The 14536-nt window shown below is 40.7% G+C and overlaps 1 protein-coding gene across 1 annotated transcript in view; it reads left to right on the forward strand.

Annotated features, from left to right (window-relative positions):
* NADSYN1 (NAD synthetase 1) overlaps positions 1 to 12587 on the forward strand; it is a 30230-nt gene extending 17643 nt beyond the window's left edge. Inside the window, exons 14-21 of the mRNA XM_083432844.1 lie at positions 1498 to 1666; positions 2774 to 2909; positions 3598 to 3704; positions 4509 to 4640; positions 5386 to 5455; positions 6344 to 6472; positions 7545 to 7721; positions 11540 to 12587. Coding sequence (XP_083288970.1) covers positions 1498 to 1666; positions 2774 to 2909; positions 3598 to 3704; positions 4509 to 4640; positions 5386 to 5455; positions 6344 to 6472; positions 7545 to 7721; positions 11540 to 11593 — 974 coding nt within the window. The 3' untranslated portion in view covers positions 11594 to 12587. The remainder of the gene's footprint in view (positions 1 to 1497; positions 1667 to 2773; positions 2910 to 3597; positions 3705 to 4508; positions 4641 to 5385; positions 5456 to 6343; positions 6473 to 7544; positions 7722 to 11539) is intronic.
* Positions 12588 to 14536: the final 1949 nt, after the last annotated feature.

A 14536-nucleotide genomic window follows, 5' to 3' on the forward strand; every position in this document is an offset into this window, starting at 1 on the left:
GCTAGTGAAGGATGATGGGAGTTGTAGTCCACCAACATCTGGAGGGCCACAGCTTCCCCATCCCTGCTGTAGATGCTGGGGATGCTTCTACAAAGAATTTGTTTTCAAACTTTCCATGAACTCTTTCCAGTTCTGCTCAGTTTGCTGAATGTATGAAGCTGACTTAGATTGAGTCAGACCACTCATCTGTCTAGGTCAGTAGTATTGTCAACACTGACAGACAGCCAATCTTCAGGGTCTTGGGCAAAGAGAGGACTTTCTCAGAGGATGCTAAGAGTCCTCTGCATGAAAATCATGTGCTTTGCTATTGAGCTGCAACCTTTCTGAGCAGCTGGCCCAGAACTTGTGTATGTTACAGAGGATCATGTGGCTTATCTTAGGTCACACACACACAGCTCATTTAGAGCATATGGCAAGCACTGAGAGTGTACTCTTAATATTCCCCTGAAGTTGTATGTTGCAGAGGAAGTTCAGTAGTCTGAGCATGTTGTCTTTCAGAGAAGGTATTCCCGCGTTAGTGGTCTTCTTACTGAGATGCTCCTGAGGAGCTTTCAAGTAACCTCAGCGTTCTAAGCAAAACAGTTTTGAAAATGTCTTTCAAAGTATGTCTTGCACTTAGAGTCTATGCTTTAGATAAAGGTGGGATCTGTTTTACTGAGCGGGAATTAGAATCCAAGACTCTGGAACAAGAGTGAGTCAGTATCTTTAATTTGGCCTAGCCCCTTTGTAGTGTTCAAAATAATGGAAACAATTCTTTTTGATCTTTTGAGTCACACAGTGTGTTATGCTGTAATCAGCACAGCTTAGAATCATACTCCCAAATTGCTTAAGACTGCAATCTTAAAACATACTCAACTAAGGAAGTAGGTCTTGTTAAACACAGTGGGATTTATATCCAACTAAACATGCATAGGATTGTGTTGTTGGTGTGTTAGAACCGAAAGCAAATTGGGCTCCTTTATTGAACCAAGGCTGTTTACCTGATTTCTCTCAGGTTTAATTTCTTTATTTATAGATTTTCAGTTATACGCTCTTATTTTACATTCTTGTTCAATAATTCTTTTGGACTCCCTACCCAGCATCCCATAACAGTTCTTTGTACATCTTAATTAGCTGCATATACAGTAATACCCCCACCTGATTTTCAGCCTTGTCACACTCAGGTTTAATTTTATATCACTTACATTATTTGGAACAAATGTAATCACATTTAAGAAGTTCTATTCTGCTACCAAGGAGTAGTAAAGAGTCCAAACTTTTCCAAAAAATGGGAGAAATGCTTACTTCAAACAACTTTCTCCAAAGTATGCCTTTTCATCTTTAAATTAAATATTTGCTCCTCAGTTTAAAGTAAGCTTACCAGCATCAGTAAATTGTATTCAGAATACTTACCAACACAGAATTATGTTACTTTATGAAATGATGCAACTGCTTTTAGTTCTGATACACTCAGTTCATCTCTCATTTCCCGCCTCCCTCCTTTCTTACCGTTTTCAGATCAGAGTGTGCTGGATGATGTACGCAAAATAGTAAATGATGAGGCCTACACACCAAAGGAGCCTCAGGAACTTTGTGGACGTGTCTTAACAACTTGCTACATGGCTAGTGAAAACTCCTCTCAGGAAACATGCAATAGAGCCAAATGTTTGGCTGAAGAGATAGGCAGGTATATGAATGATAAATGCTTGATAAACTGTAGGTTGTGATTAAAAACCTTGATTCAGATCTAGCAGTACCATTAGACATTCTAGCAGTACCATTACATTCAGATACGCATCTGCATTAGCTACTAGCCATGTTGCGTATGCAACAGTTGCTGGAAATCACAGGCGGGAAGAGCCAACCCTTGTATGGGTATGGGATTTTCTCCACATGAAGATAGTTGCCCCTACGTTAGCTGTCTCCCGGCATTAGTCAAGATGCATTTGTTTCTTCAGACCTCCGCAAATCATTGATCTAAAGTCAAAGATGTTGCTAGATTATTTCTGGCTTTTATTTTCATCTTCTGGCTTGTATTTTTTATGTATTGTTGGTTTTTCAGTATTTTATTTTATTTTGTCGGTGTATTTTAGAAATTCAAGTCACTTTGAGGTTGGTTACTGGACTGCCTCAAATACTTAGTAAGTGTAAATAGTAAGAACTGGGCGGGGGGGGGGGGAGCACATTAACTTTTGTAAAGGTCGGCAAGGCTAGAGAACTTGGTAGTTTAATCAGAAATCTAAAGTGTCTTCTGTGACATTCAGTTCTAACTTGTCTATCTTCAGTGAGTTAAACACTTGACAAACTTTGGCTTGGTTCCTGAGCTACATTAATTTAAGGAAGTTCATGAAATGAAAGTTTATTGTTGCCTTCTCCCCTACAGCTGTTGCCTGACCCCCTAAAGTCTCTCTGGAGGTTTGGGGGGTTTGTCTTGAAGATTGTAGAAGGAGGGGAGGGTATTGTTATGGGAGATGGGGATGGAAAGTGTTCATTCTGTGAACTTCAATAAGCCATCTTGGGACCAAGCCTAGTTTTGCACAGGAATCTCTTCCCCCAGAAGCCTCTGGGGGGAACATTGTTTGCCAGGCTTTTCGTGATTCTTAGGGGCCTCTGCAGGTTAGATGAGGAGACAGGAAGCTTTCCTTCTATGAACTTCCTTAGGTTAACTTATATTTGGTTCCAAGCCTTTAATCCTTGTTAGACAGTAAAGTATGTTAAAGCAAACTTATGAATTTTGTCTTGATGAGGTAGATAATGCTTTTCTTTGGTGGTAAGTATTTGTTTCTTCTCTCAGTTATCATATAAACATAAACATAGATGGAGCTGTGAAGGCTGTTTGGAGCATTTTCAATGCTGTAACAGGACGATTGCCCCAGTATAAAGTACATGGAGGAAGTGCCACGGAAAATATGGCCCTACAAAATGTGCAGGTAATTTTATCTATATTTATTTTTTCCTATTGATTTACTGGGGACTCAGTGATTCTTCTGACTATGGTAGACTTAGCTGCTGAAGTCAGATTTCTCTCGCTTTAGACTGACCATAGAATTTCTCTTTCTTGCAGTTTTAGTTATCTTTCTTCACTAGCAACATCTATTGCCTACTGTCCTTAGGAAGAGGAGTTGGCTCTTTTGCACTTCTTACAATACAGAGTAATTTACTAAACATTCCAATAACTTACCTTGCTCCCACTTAACTTTGTTATGTCAGGAACCTCAGGCCTGGGAGCTGAATATGGCCTTTCAGGCCCCTCTGCCTTGAGACTCTTCCCCAGGCCACACATTCTCCTTAGGCATGTCCTGTGAGTTTTTGCCTGCCTGGAATGTGTCCCTGAACTCTGATAGTGCCTCTTGCTTGCTTGGATAGAGGATAGAAAGGGGTGCATGAATTTCTGCGTAAGCACCAGCCTACTGATATTCATTGCTCCACCCACTTTGGCCTCTGCCCACCACAGGCATGTGGCCTCCAGAAGGTTCCCCAGAAGGAAATGTGCCCACAGGCTTTATGTAATTCATACTGTTCTTAATATCCTCTTGCTGAGACTGATCGACCTGCCACAACCTGCCACTTGAGAATTCCTTCTTCCTTAAAACCTGGTTTTCTATATTTGACTTCTAGGCCAGGATAAGAATGGTACTTGCCTACCTGTTTGCGCAGCTGTGCCTATGGAGTCGCGGAATGCCAGGTGGACTGCTAGTACTTGGAACATCTAATGTGGATGAAAGGTATGCATCTTAGGGGTTAGGAATGAAGCTCTCTAAATAACTTCAGTAGATATCTAAAATGCTGATAGAGACAAAAATATCATTGATGGGTTTGGGTTTTGTTACAAAACAGAGTGCCAATCTAAAAAAACAAAACACAAAAAACTTGTCAAGTTTTCTTCTGTATTCCAGTTTGGTGCCTTAGCAATCATTTAGTTTACCTGCTCAGCATTTTGTTTTTCTACAATCAGCTTGTGGGTTTTGTTTCTGCTTACTCATTATCTTTTGTTCCACTTTCGTTAACATCGGTTAAACAGTTACTGAAAACATATACATAACCATTTAATTGGATATAGGAAGTGGATTGAGAAAGTTGTGTGTGTAGTACACACCTTTTACTTTCTCAATATGTTTGCTTAATATGTCTGATTAAAAATGGATGGCAAACTGTACTGAACAAGTAGAGTCCAGTAATTCAGTTATGTAATATCTGTCAACTATTACTCACCATGACGGCACAAGATCCAGCTGTTCAGGGCTGACCAAAAGTGGGAAGTGGGTCATTCCAGGAATACTAAGGTTTCTCACGTTTTGTCTGAAGCAACTAATAGTAGATTCTCCTTCTGTGGAAATTTCAAAGAAAGGAGTTGTTCAGACAGTCATGGTCGTGAATTTCAGTGACTCTACTCTGGATAAACATTAGTTGAACACAACCACTAAAATGTTTATACGTTTGCATGACAATGTGTAAGAATCTGGACCTTTTTCTCTCATTTTCTTTCTGGATTAAATGCAGAGTAAAAATACTTGTGTTCTGTCTGTCAGCCTTCGTGGATATTTCACAAAGTATGACTGTTCCAGTGCCGATATCAACCCTATTGGTGGAATTAGGAAGACAGACTTGATCAGCTTTATCCAGTATTGCATCGATAATTTTCACCTAACGTCGCTCAGAAGGTAAGACGTGCGGTGATGAAGCTTTCCTTTAAACTGGACTACACTCTTGACACCACAAACTCTTCTGTGATAGTTGCATGTTAGTATGATTGAAGTCTGACCCCAATTAGGACTTTTGACTAAATTTCAATCCGTTTTTGAATGCCAGCAAGAAACAGTATTGCTTACCCTAAAGAACGATTGTATTTGACAGCTTACTTGACCAATGGGAAATAGTTTCCTGAGGCCAATTGTATTCCATCATCTTGACATTGATTGACAATTTATGTATGCTTCCCATTCAGTAGAAACAAAACCACAAAGGAGATAATAGTGGGAGCTGCATGTGACAGACACCCACGCTTAAAATAGGTGCTGGGTAATATATTTTATTGGAAAAAGCCTGTGTATTCCCACAGCAGACATTTTCATGTAACTCAGAGGACCTAAGTAAGATTGAGGCACCTTTACAACAAAACTAGAACTTTATTTGTTTACACTTGAAGGGGGGTTATAGCTTAGTGGTTACCTTTGAAAGGCACAGCACTTTGTTTCAAACCAACAGTCATTACAGAAGATTTAAGATCTTCCTTAACTTCACACTTAAACCTGTCCTTGGAAAGTCATATCTCCCCCTTGATAATTGTTCTGGGGAAAAGGGAGCACAGTGAGTCCTTGATGTAAATAAGCTTCCCCCTTGCAAGAAGAGCTAATTCTTCAAAGGAGACAAAAAAACTAATCCGGCTGGATTCTTTTTCTTTTTCAGTGTTGTGTCTGCACCACCAACAGCAGAGTTGGAGCCCCTGAAAAAAGGAGAGGTCACTCAATTAGATGAGGTAAAGGACAGCAACTACAAAAACCCCTTGGAAGCCTGATGTGTAGCTGCTTTTTGTTTGTTTGTTTGTTTGTTTAATGTTCCTGATTACTCTACATTATGTGTTGGTTTTGTGACTCATGCAGCACAAACAAATCAATGCAAATGTGCAAATATCACATCTTTTCCTGAAATTATTTCTCCAGCAAACCAATAAGGCATCTCAATTATGATATATTGTATTGGACATGATGTCAGTGAGGGAAGCTTCTGCGCAGCCGAGAAGGCTTGGTCTGACAGCTCTGAGTTAGTTTGTGGCAGCTGTGAGAAAGGGAAATTCCATGGTCTGGATCAATAGAAAAGGAGTTGAAGAGAAAACTGCCAACATCACAGTGTCATCATGCAAATTTACACCACAACTCCTTCAGGAATAACAATGTACAATTCTGGTCGCCTCACCTCAAAAAGGATATTGTAGGGTTGGAAAAGGTTCGGGGGAAAAGCAACCAAAATGATCAAATGGATAGAGCGTCTCCCCTATGAGGGGAAGTTGCAGAATTGGGGAATTTTTAGTTAGAGAAAAGGTGAGCAAGAGGTGACGTGATAAGAAAATTAGGCATGCTATGGAGAAAGTGGTTTTCTCCCTCAGAAACTCGTTGACATCCAGTGAAGCCAAATGTTGGCTGGATGGGAATAATTCTTTCTGCTTTGCTAGTTTTTTTAAAATTTAAAAGAGTTGCTTCTATATGTGAAGGAGCATTCAAATTGCTTTTTATTCTGCTGTGTATAAAGAAAAGTCTCTTTTCCTAGCCTCAGAACGATAACAGGGCTACATGTACCATGAGTCTGATTCGGTTGATGGTTGCTCCTTAGGAACTCACGGTTTTTATCTTAATCCATGTGATTTCAGGAAGACATGGGGATGACATATGCTGAACTCTCTGTATATGGCAAACTAAGGAAAATAGCCAAGTCTGGACCGTACACTATGTTTTGCAAGCTAATCACAATGTGGAAAGATATTTGCACCCCAAGAGAGGTAATGAGAACCCTTGTCCCATGTTGGGAGGTGAGATTTGGGAGTTGGGATGCTGCGGAGATGAGTGACATGATATTTTGCAGGCAGGGTGCTAATGTTGGGCATGGTGTTCAAAGGCTGCAGCAATGAAATTGTCAGCTGCAGGAAAAGCTTAATGGCAGAAGGTTGTCATTTTCTTTTCTTTTGAGTGTAGAGGAGGAAGAGAATTTCATTTGGTCTGCATTTTTAAGCAAATGCAGGAATTAATTCTCACCTCCCAGACTAATACATTGATTAGAATATAATTATTTTTCAGATGTTGTATTTCTCCAAATTCTATGATACCGTTCTAAGCTCAAACATACCACAATGCATTTAAAAATGCATATTTTATGATGAAATGTATTTTAAAATGTGTATGTTGAGATAAAATACATATTTAAAGTTGCATTTTATTGCATATTTAAATACATTCTTTATAAAAAAAGTTAAATAGCAGATTATTATGGAAACAGAATAGAACTGATTTATAAATATATATGTGAAATTGACAGGCTGGAAATGGGCTGATGTGTCCATTCCTATTGAGTGCTATATATATTCAGAAGAAAGGAGGTTGATGAGTATTTGGAGGAAGACAATTTTATCAATGAATTGGCCCAAGATTGATGCAATATGGGAAGTTGGAGACTTTCTCTTTTTCTGTGTGTGCCAGACAGAATTTGGCCACCATTTTGGACAGAGTCCATTTTTTATGCACATGTCATTGGCAGGTCCTTCAGCACAGATACTGAGGCTTAAGAACTTTATAGATTGTTAAAATTTGACCAAGAATATATAAGGTGAAATCAATTTGACGCTGAGAGATGCAGTGGCATAATTCAGACATCTTGCCAAGTCAGGATTGAGGAAGCTTGGAATCAGTATGTTCTGATACATATTCTGATGTGTATTCTCATTCTCTTGCTGAATCTAGTATGCTATACTAAAAAGATCCATCTTTTAAGAGCCCCTTTCTCATCTGGGATTCTGTTTGCTGTTGTGAAGCACCTTCAGGTTGTTTTATTCTGAAATTTTGTGTGTTGTACACCAGGTGGCGTCCAAGGTTAAGCATTTCTTCCGAATGTATTCTATCAATCGACACAAAATGACAATTCTCACCCCATCCTACCATGCTGCAGACTATAGCCCTGATGACAACCGATTTGATCTAAGGCCCTTTCTTTATAATACCGCCTGGTCCTGGCAATTCAGGTGCATAGATGAACAGGTAAGTGGGAGCCTGTTCTTTATTTAATGTCAGAGCCCAAGTGCGTGGAACATTTGACCCTCCAGATGTTGCTGAACTGCAACTTCCATCGCCCCCTAGGCCTAGTCCATAGCTAAGGATAATGGGAGTTGAAGCTCAACAACATCTGGAGGGCAACTTTCCATAGTTGTTGCCATCATGATGATGCATAATATACTCACTATATGTATAATGGAATTGTGGTTAGTGCAGTGGTACCTCAGGTTACATACGCTTCAGGTTACATACGCTTCAGGTTACAGACTCCGCTAACCCAGAAATAGTGCTCCAGGTTAAGAACTTTGCTTCAGGATGAGAACAGAAATTGTGCTCTGGTGGCGCGGCAGCAGGAGGCCCCATTAGCTAAAGTGGTGCTTCAGGTTAAGAACAGTTTCAGGTTAAGAACAGACCTCCAGAATGAATTAAGTACTTAACGCGAGGTACCACTGTAATGTACATCTCCAGTAGAGAGAAAACAATGGCCATTACAAGGAGCTAAAATATTCTATAGAAATGGATGTCAAAATATTGAAGTAGTTAAGTGTTATGGAGACCCTTATCAGCAAGCAGAAGTTCATTTAATGAACGAGCTATTCTTTTGTGCATCTATAGGCACCCTTTCTCTTGAGGTTGGTCAGCATGGCAGACGTTACCATCAAATTTCATAGCCAAGCAGGGATTGGAATCTGGGGTTCTTGGGTCCATGCACAACAGTTTAGCCCAGAGGTGAAAAACCTGTGGCCCTCCAGCTCCCATCAGCTCCAGACAGCATGGCCAGGGATAAAAAGGGGGGGGATGGGGTCTGTAGTCTAGATTCCTCACTGTTCAAGCCTACACTAGTAATGGGATTTGTTTATAACCATCTAGCTTTCAGAGCAAAGGTTGATGTCTGTGGATGTCAAAACTACCTCTTTAAAGGGGTCCCAAACCCATTTCCTAACTTGCTTTTCTTTTGTGGGGACCATTGGGTGAGGAAGCTTTTGAGCCATTGTCCATCCCCTCCAGTACAGGCAGAATGGATAGCTTTATGTAGCCTTCAATTTTGGGTACATGAGTGGGGAGAAGACATGAGTCTTGCAAAGCTTAGGCTCCCTCCTGAATTTACCTGTGATGAATGTGGTGGGTATTCATGGCCATGCTCCCTCTTTGCCTCTGTCTTTTGCAATACTATTTCTCACACCTGGATAAATGTGAGCTTACCCCAGCCCAAGGCCTTGATTTAAATAATAATAATAATAATAAGAAGAAGAAGAAGAAGAAGAAGAAGAAGCAGCCTTTGTGGGGCTTGAACTGGCTTTCTTGCCCAAAGCAAGGTTCATTAGGTTCGTAGCTGAGGTCCTGCTTTGCAGCAGCATTCAGCCTGATCAGTGGAGTTTTAGACCTGGATATGGTTCTGTTCCAAGACAAGGTACTGGAAGGTATGGAAAAGATCAAGCAGGCATCATAATTATGACTTGCTTGTGGTCTTCAGTCACAGCCGTAACATTATTTTAATGTATTTTCTTTTGCTGGACAGAGGAATGTTAACACCTTCACATTTTCCCTGCCAAAGATTTTTACACCTTGGTTGCCTTTAATAGTATGTTTATGCATGCAATAAAATGCTAATTCCCACCTCCCTGAAATGCCAGACATGCTGTAATAGTATCTGACTTCCTGGAAACGCAAGATAAAAGATGCCATGTGGTCCCTGCTTCTTTTCTTTCTTTCTTTTAAGCATTGTATTGTTTTTCCATCATTTTTTCCACAACGTAGACCTGACCCAGTCTCATTGAAGTCAAAAGGGGGCAAAAAAAAAAACCTTACTAGCTTCAGTGAGAGCTCGTTTGGATGTTATTGCGGGGTCATATTTTTAAAATCTTTCTGTGCCTGTAATAATTTATGGGCATGATTAATCGAGGCTTAAGTATCTAATTACCCAGTATATTGGTGTAGTCATTAGCCTTTGCCAGATGCCTAGGCAATATTGCCAGGTCTTGCAGCCTTATGTGGAGCTTGGACTGCGCACCAGTGTTATGCTGGCAGCCGGATTGCTTAACTTAAGCAATTTGAATTGTCAGGAAGGATGACATTCCTAATATCTCATGTATCCAGGAGGCTAGAATTGTAGAGTAGGAAGGGACCCCATGGGTCATCTAGTCTGGCCCCCTGCAATGCAAAAATCTCAGCTAAAGCATCTATGACAGAACACCAGAATGATTTGTGTTGCAGGCCCAGGATCCCTCTTCCCATTCCCTGCCCCACTCACTCAGCTAGTTTCTGGGGCTAAAGCTAAAGCCACATTCCATGTGTTTGCGGACCCCTGCAACTCTTGGCATTTCCCTTTTCACTCCCGGCTACTTCCCTGCCAGTGTCCCTTTGAAGGCCACAACTGGCACAGAGTTGGATTGTTTGTGTGAGTGAGGTGCACATTTTCACACCAAACCATTTCCAGGCCTCTCTTGTGGTCCTTGGGATGCCGTAGAAGGACTGCTGTGCTCTCTTCCCATCAGAGCCATGGAGGGACTTTAAGGGATGTAACTGGGCAGGAGAGAGGGAGACACCCTGGTACAGCAATTTCAATTGCAGCTGCTCAGATCCTGAATGCTAGTCTATTTCCTACCACTAGTGTACGAGTACCAGTTATGTGTTGCCACTACAGCCCTATGAAATGTTGAAAGGAAGTACCCATTTAGTGTGGAAACTGGCTCATTGGGAACATGCTCATCATGACGAGGGGGCATGTATAGTGACCATTATGGGAGTTGGAGAGGAGAAAGGTGTTTTAATAATAATAATAATAATAATAATTAATAATTAATACCCCGCCCACCTGGCTGCTTTCCCCCAGCCACTCTGGGCAGCTCCCAATAGAATATTAAAAACACCATAAAATATCAAACATTAAAAACTTCCCTAAACAGGGTTGCCTTCAGATGTCTTTTAAAAGTAAGATTGCCTCGACATCTGCTGGGAGGGCGTTGCACAGGTTGGGTGCCACTACCAAGAAGGCCTTCTGCCTGGTTCCCTGTAACCTCGCTTCTTGCAGGGAGGCAACCACCAGAAGGCCCTCGGAGATAGACCTCAGTGTCCGGGCTGAACGATGGGTGTGGAGATGCTCCTTCAGGTATACAGGGCCAAGGCCGTTTAGGGCTTTAAAGGTCAGCACCAACACTTTGAATTGTGCTCAGAAACATACTGGGAGCCAATGTAGGTCTTTCAGGAACAGTGTTATATGGCTTTTTAGTGTCCCTTGGTGAGAACAGACAGGGCAGAGCTTGTGCGATATGAGTTAAGCTATTTTCACGCAAGAGGAATTGCCACAGCCTGCTATGGCAAACAACCTGGGGTGCTTGCTTGCCTTCTCTACCAGTAGTTCTGCTCACAAGGAAGCACCCCAGTCTGCCATTTGGAACAGCATATTGGGTCCATTGACTCACAAAACCATTTCTGTGCTTCTCAATTTGTTTCCCTGCTGCTTGGAATACTGGTTGTGATATTTTACCCACAAGCAAATCTGTTTGTTGGGAGATATTCCAGGTTCCCTGCTTTAAACTGAAGGTTGGGATATGTTTGTCTTCCAAGCAAAGTGTGTTAGGTGACAAGCTTTCAGGAGACACTGTAGAGAAGTCATGGGCTGGAAGGGCTAAGAACCCCACCTGCTGATTCTGTTCCACTTTTTCTTGGAAGAAAAGGCCACAAGGGTTGGGGAGCTGATGCAGTTATTTCTGCATAATGTATAATTCAGCTCTTAATTGGAGTTTTGTCCTGCCTGGATCTTGACGAAAGGTTAAATGGTTGCTTGAACTTCTGATTTACAGGTTTCAAAAGTAGAATCCAAGGAAGTGAACTCCAAGCTTGAAGAAGTGGCTTGATTCCTCTCACTCTTGTTGATATCTTGAAGATCAGAAGTTCTGCAGGTTCCCTGAATTATTTTCATCCTTATTTTTGATTATGTTACTGATTTATGTTACTGTAATATCAACAGTAGTAAACAATTCAAACTGAACACATAAAGTATGATTATGATTATAAAATTGTTCCAATTACACAGTTTAGTATGTTTTCTTGGTTTCTGATTGTCTCTTTATTAAGGACATTTTAGTCCTTGTTTTGAATCATCCCTCTCCACAGTTTGACATGAGACAGTCTCAGCTGTTTTTTTAAATCAATAGCTTTTATTTTTTTTAGAAAAATCAACAATCATGAATAATAAATTAAACTAAATGTTTAAACAGAAAAGAAGGAAAAGCACTGACGCAGAATAAAATTGCAGAATTGAATTGAATCAGTCTATTTTCTAAGAAATTGCTCTTGCTGTCATGAACCTGTGAGATTATAGAAGCGCCAAGTTTACGAATTCTAAAGTTGGTCAGACTCTTCACTATAATCAGTAACATGTGCAGAATTAAGACCAACAAAGTAATAATTCAGTTGCCCTTTTTGTATACATTAAAGATTTAAGATGGATCAGCAACATGACTGTTCCAAAACTTTGGTTACTTACAGGTCATATAATATGATTTGGCCATTTAAGTTGCCTGGATTTATTGCAGTGTTCTGGCTGGGGTGGCAACTTTTAGAACACGAGTAGTAGCTGTGTCTGAGGTTTTGGATGAAACAAAAAATGTTCAATACTTGGAAACCATTGGAATATATGGAAATAATTAATATGACCAACACCAGTCATAGCAACTCAATCTTTAGTTTGGGAAAATATTTGCTCCTCTAATGAACAGTCTGCATATGATTTTTCTCTTTTAACTTGTTGAACTGAAATCATAAAATTTTACAGTCACTGGCACATGTGGACGTGAAAAATGATTTTTTTTTTCATTTTACTGTGCAATAAATTCACATTTTAATGAATCTAATTGGCTCTGTTTTTATTTTTCATATTTTTTGTTATTTACATAGGTTTAACTGCTCTGGTCTGGTGGCTAGGACAGCAAATAGAGGCCCTGATTAAGCCTGGTAGTGGAGTATGTGATTAACTTTAAACACGGATATAATCCTGCTGACGTCAGAATGGCCTAAACAGGGACTTCTGGGTTCTTTGCTTGGCACTTTTGATATTTAATAATTTAGTTAAACATTAAAACCCTTGAGAGCTTGCCCTTGCATTGCATTTTTGCATTGCTACCTAGGGTAGTTCCCATCTGCCTCCATTTTTATGTTACAGTGCTTATCTCTGATGAATTTTACGTAGTAGTTAGAGGCTAGCATATAAGTTATTGCCTTTTAGTGACAGGTCTGGTGGCTTGATTTGGCCCCCAGGTGCTTCATCTCTGGCTGCCAGCACAGCCACATCTCTCTTCCCTCCTACTCTAACCATCTGCCTACCCTATTCTGTCCCTTAGCTTTTCATTTCCACTAAAAATTGGTTCAGCCCAGACTCACCTCTGTAAGAACTAGGCTTTAGAACACCATATGGCATGCAAGAAAACATCATATGCTTTGGAGACAAAAGGAAAGTCTCTCCACAGTGGGTATGAATTCGGTTCATGGCCTTATTTGTGAATGAACACCAGGGACTGTAGACTGGACAACCAGATTCTGAAGAAAAACAATTTGTTACTGGACTTTTCCAGAGAATTTATGTAGAAGGTTTTGCTTACCAATAGGCTGGGTGGGGTGGGGTTCCGGTAAGAGTCTTTATGCTTAAGTAAACTTCTGTGTTGGCAGAATATGGTTGTGCAAGTCTCCCCACACACAGGAAACGGGGCAAGAGTGTGGAACAACTGAAGATTTAGAAAAGAGCCAAGTTCTCACAGTAGGAGTGGGGAGCTTGGAGACTCGAAAAGCATTTCAAAACCCACTGAGAGATCATGGTATAGAGTTTGTCTGTTTGTTCATAATATGTACATAAACAGGAAAGAGATGATGAATAACAAAGCTCCCATTTAAACGAAACTCCGTCTTTTCAGGGTTGCCCATTCTCGGCCTGAATGGTCTTCTTGTCCATTGTAGAATTGTGTAGAAACTAATCTGTGGCTTCTAAACCATCATGCTTCATTCTTGCCTATTTGCCACACTTTTTTTAAAAAAAGTGGAGTTACTTTGACAGGAGGAGACAGGTTTGGAATGTCTGAAAAGCTTTGCGGTTCCTGTACCCATAATACTCTCCCTCCCAAGTAACTCCACATATGAACACTCATAAGTTGGCCCATTGAAATGCTGCAGGCCTTATTGGGATGGATTCCAAACAGCTTCTCCCCAGGGTCACATTTAATGTTGTGAGTGACTCTGGTCCATGCGTGTATTAGGCCAACACATGAGAAGGGCATTTTCAAATTCTTGGGGATTGATGCTACAGAGGTGTAACAGGGCTTTAAATGCCAGAAGCAGATTTTAGCAACCACTGTGCACAGCCTGTAATGCTCAGATTGGTCCTTGCTTTTCACCTGCACACCTACTCCACATGTCTACATCCCCATGTTGATTGCATTTACACTGATACCTCTGCAGTCAGCCAGGCACCCTTGTATGTGGGACCTGCAGGTACCTCATGCAATTGGCACACACACCTGGCAAGGACTTTTGTCTCTGCTTCTTCCATATTTAATGCCTAGAGAGCTGGGATATGGAAGCAGTCATTCATATTCATTTGCTTTTTGGTCTTCATCAAATAAAAAACTTGTCAAAAATGTTTAAGAGGTGATGTGCCAGAACTATGAAGGGGGGGAGAATGAAATGGGTCTTTTATGTTTAAGAATAGCCCAGATGTGTGAAATGTTTGCTTCAGGAGACTGTGAGCAAGTGTTCCCACCAAAATTTCCACAGTCACTTACACAGACTGTAAGTCATAAGGTGGTCAT

This window comes from Podarcis tiliguerta (assembly GCF_965153285.1).
Source record: "Podarcis tiliguerta genome assembly, chromosome: 1".
Lineage (NCBI taxonomy): Eukaryota > Metazoa > Chordata > Lepidosauria > Squamata > Lacertidae > Podarcis > Podarcis tiliguerta.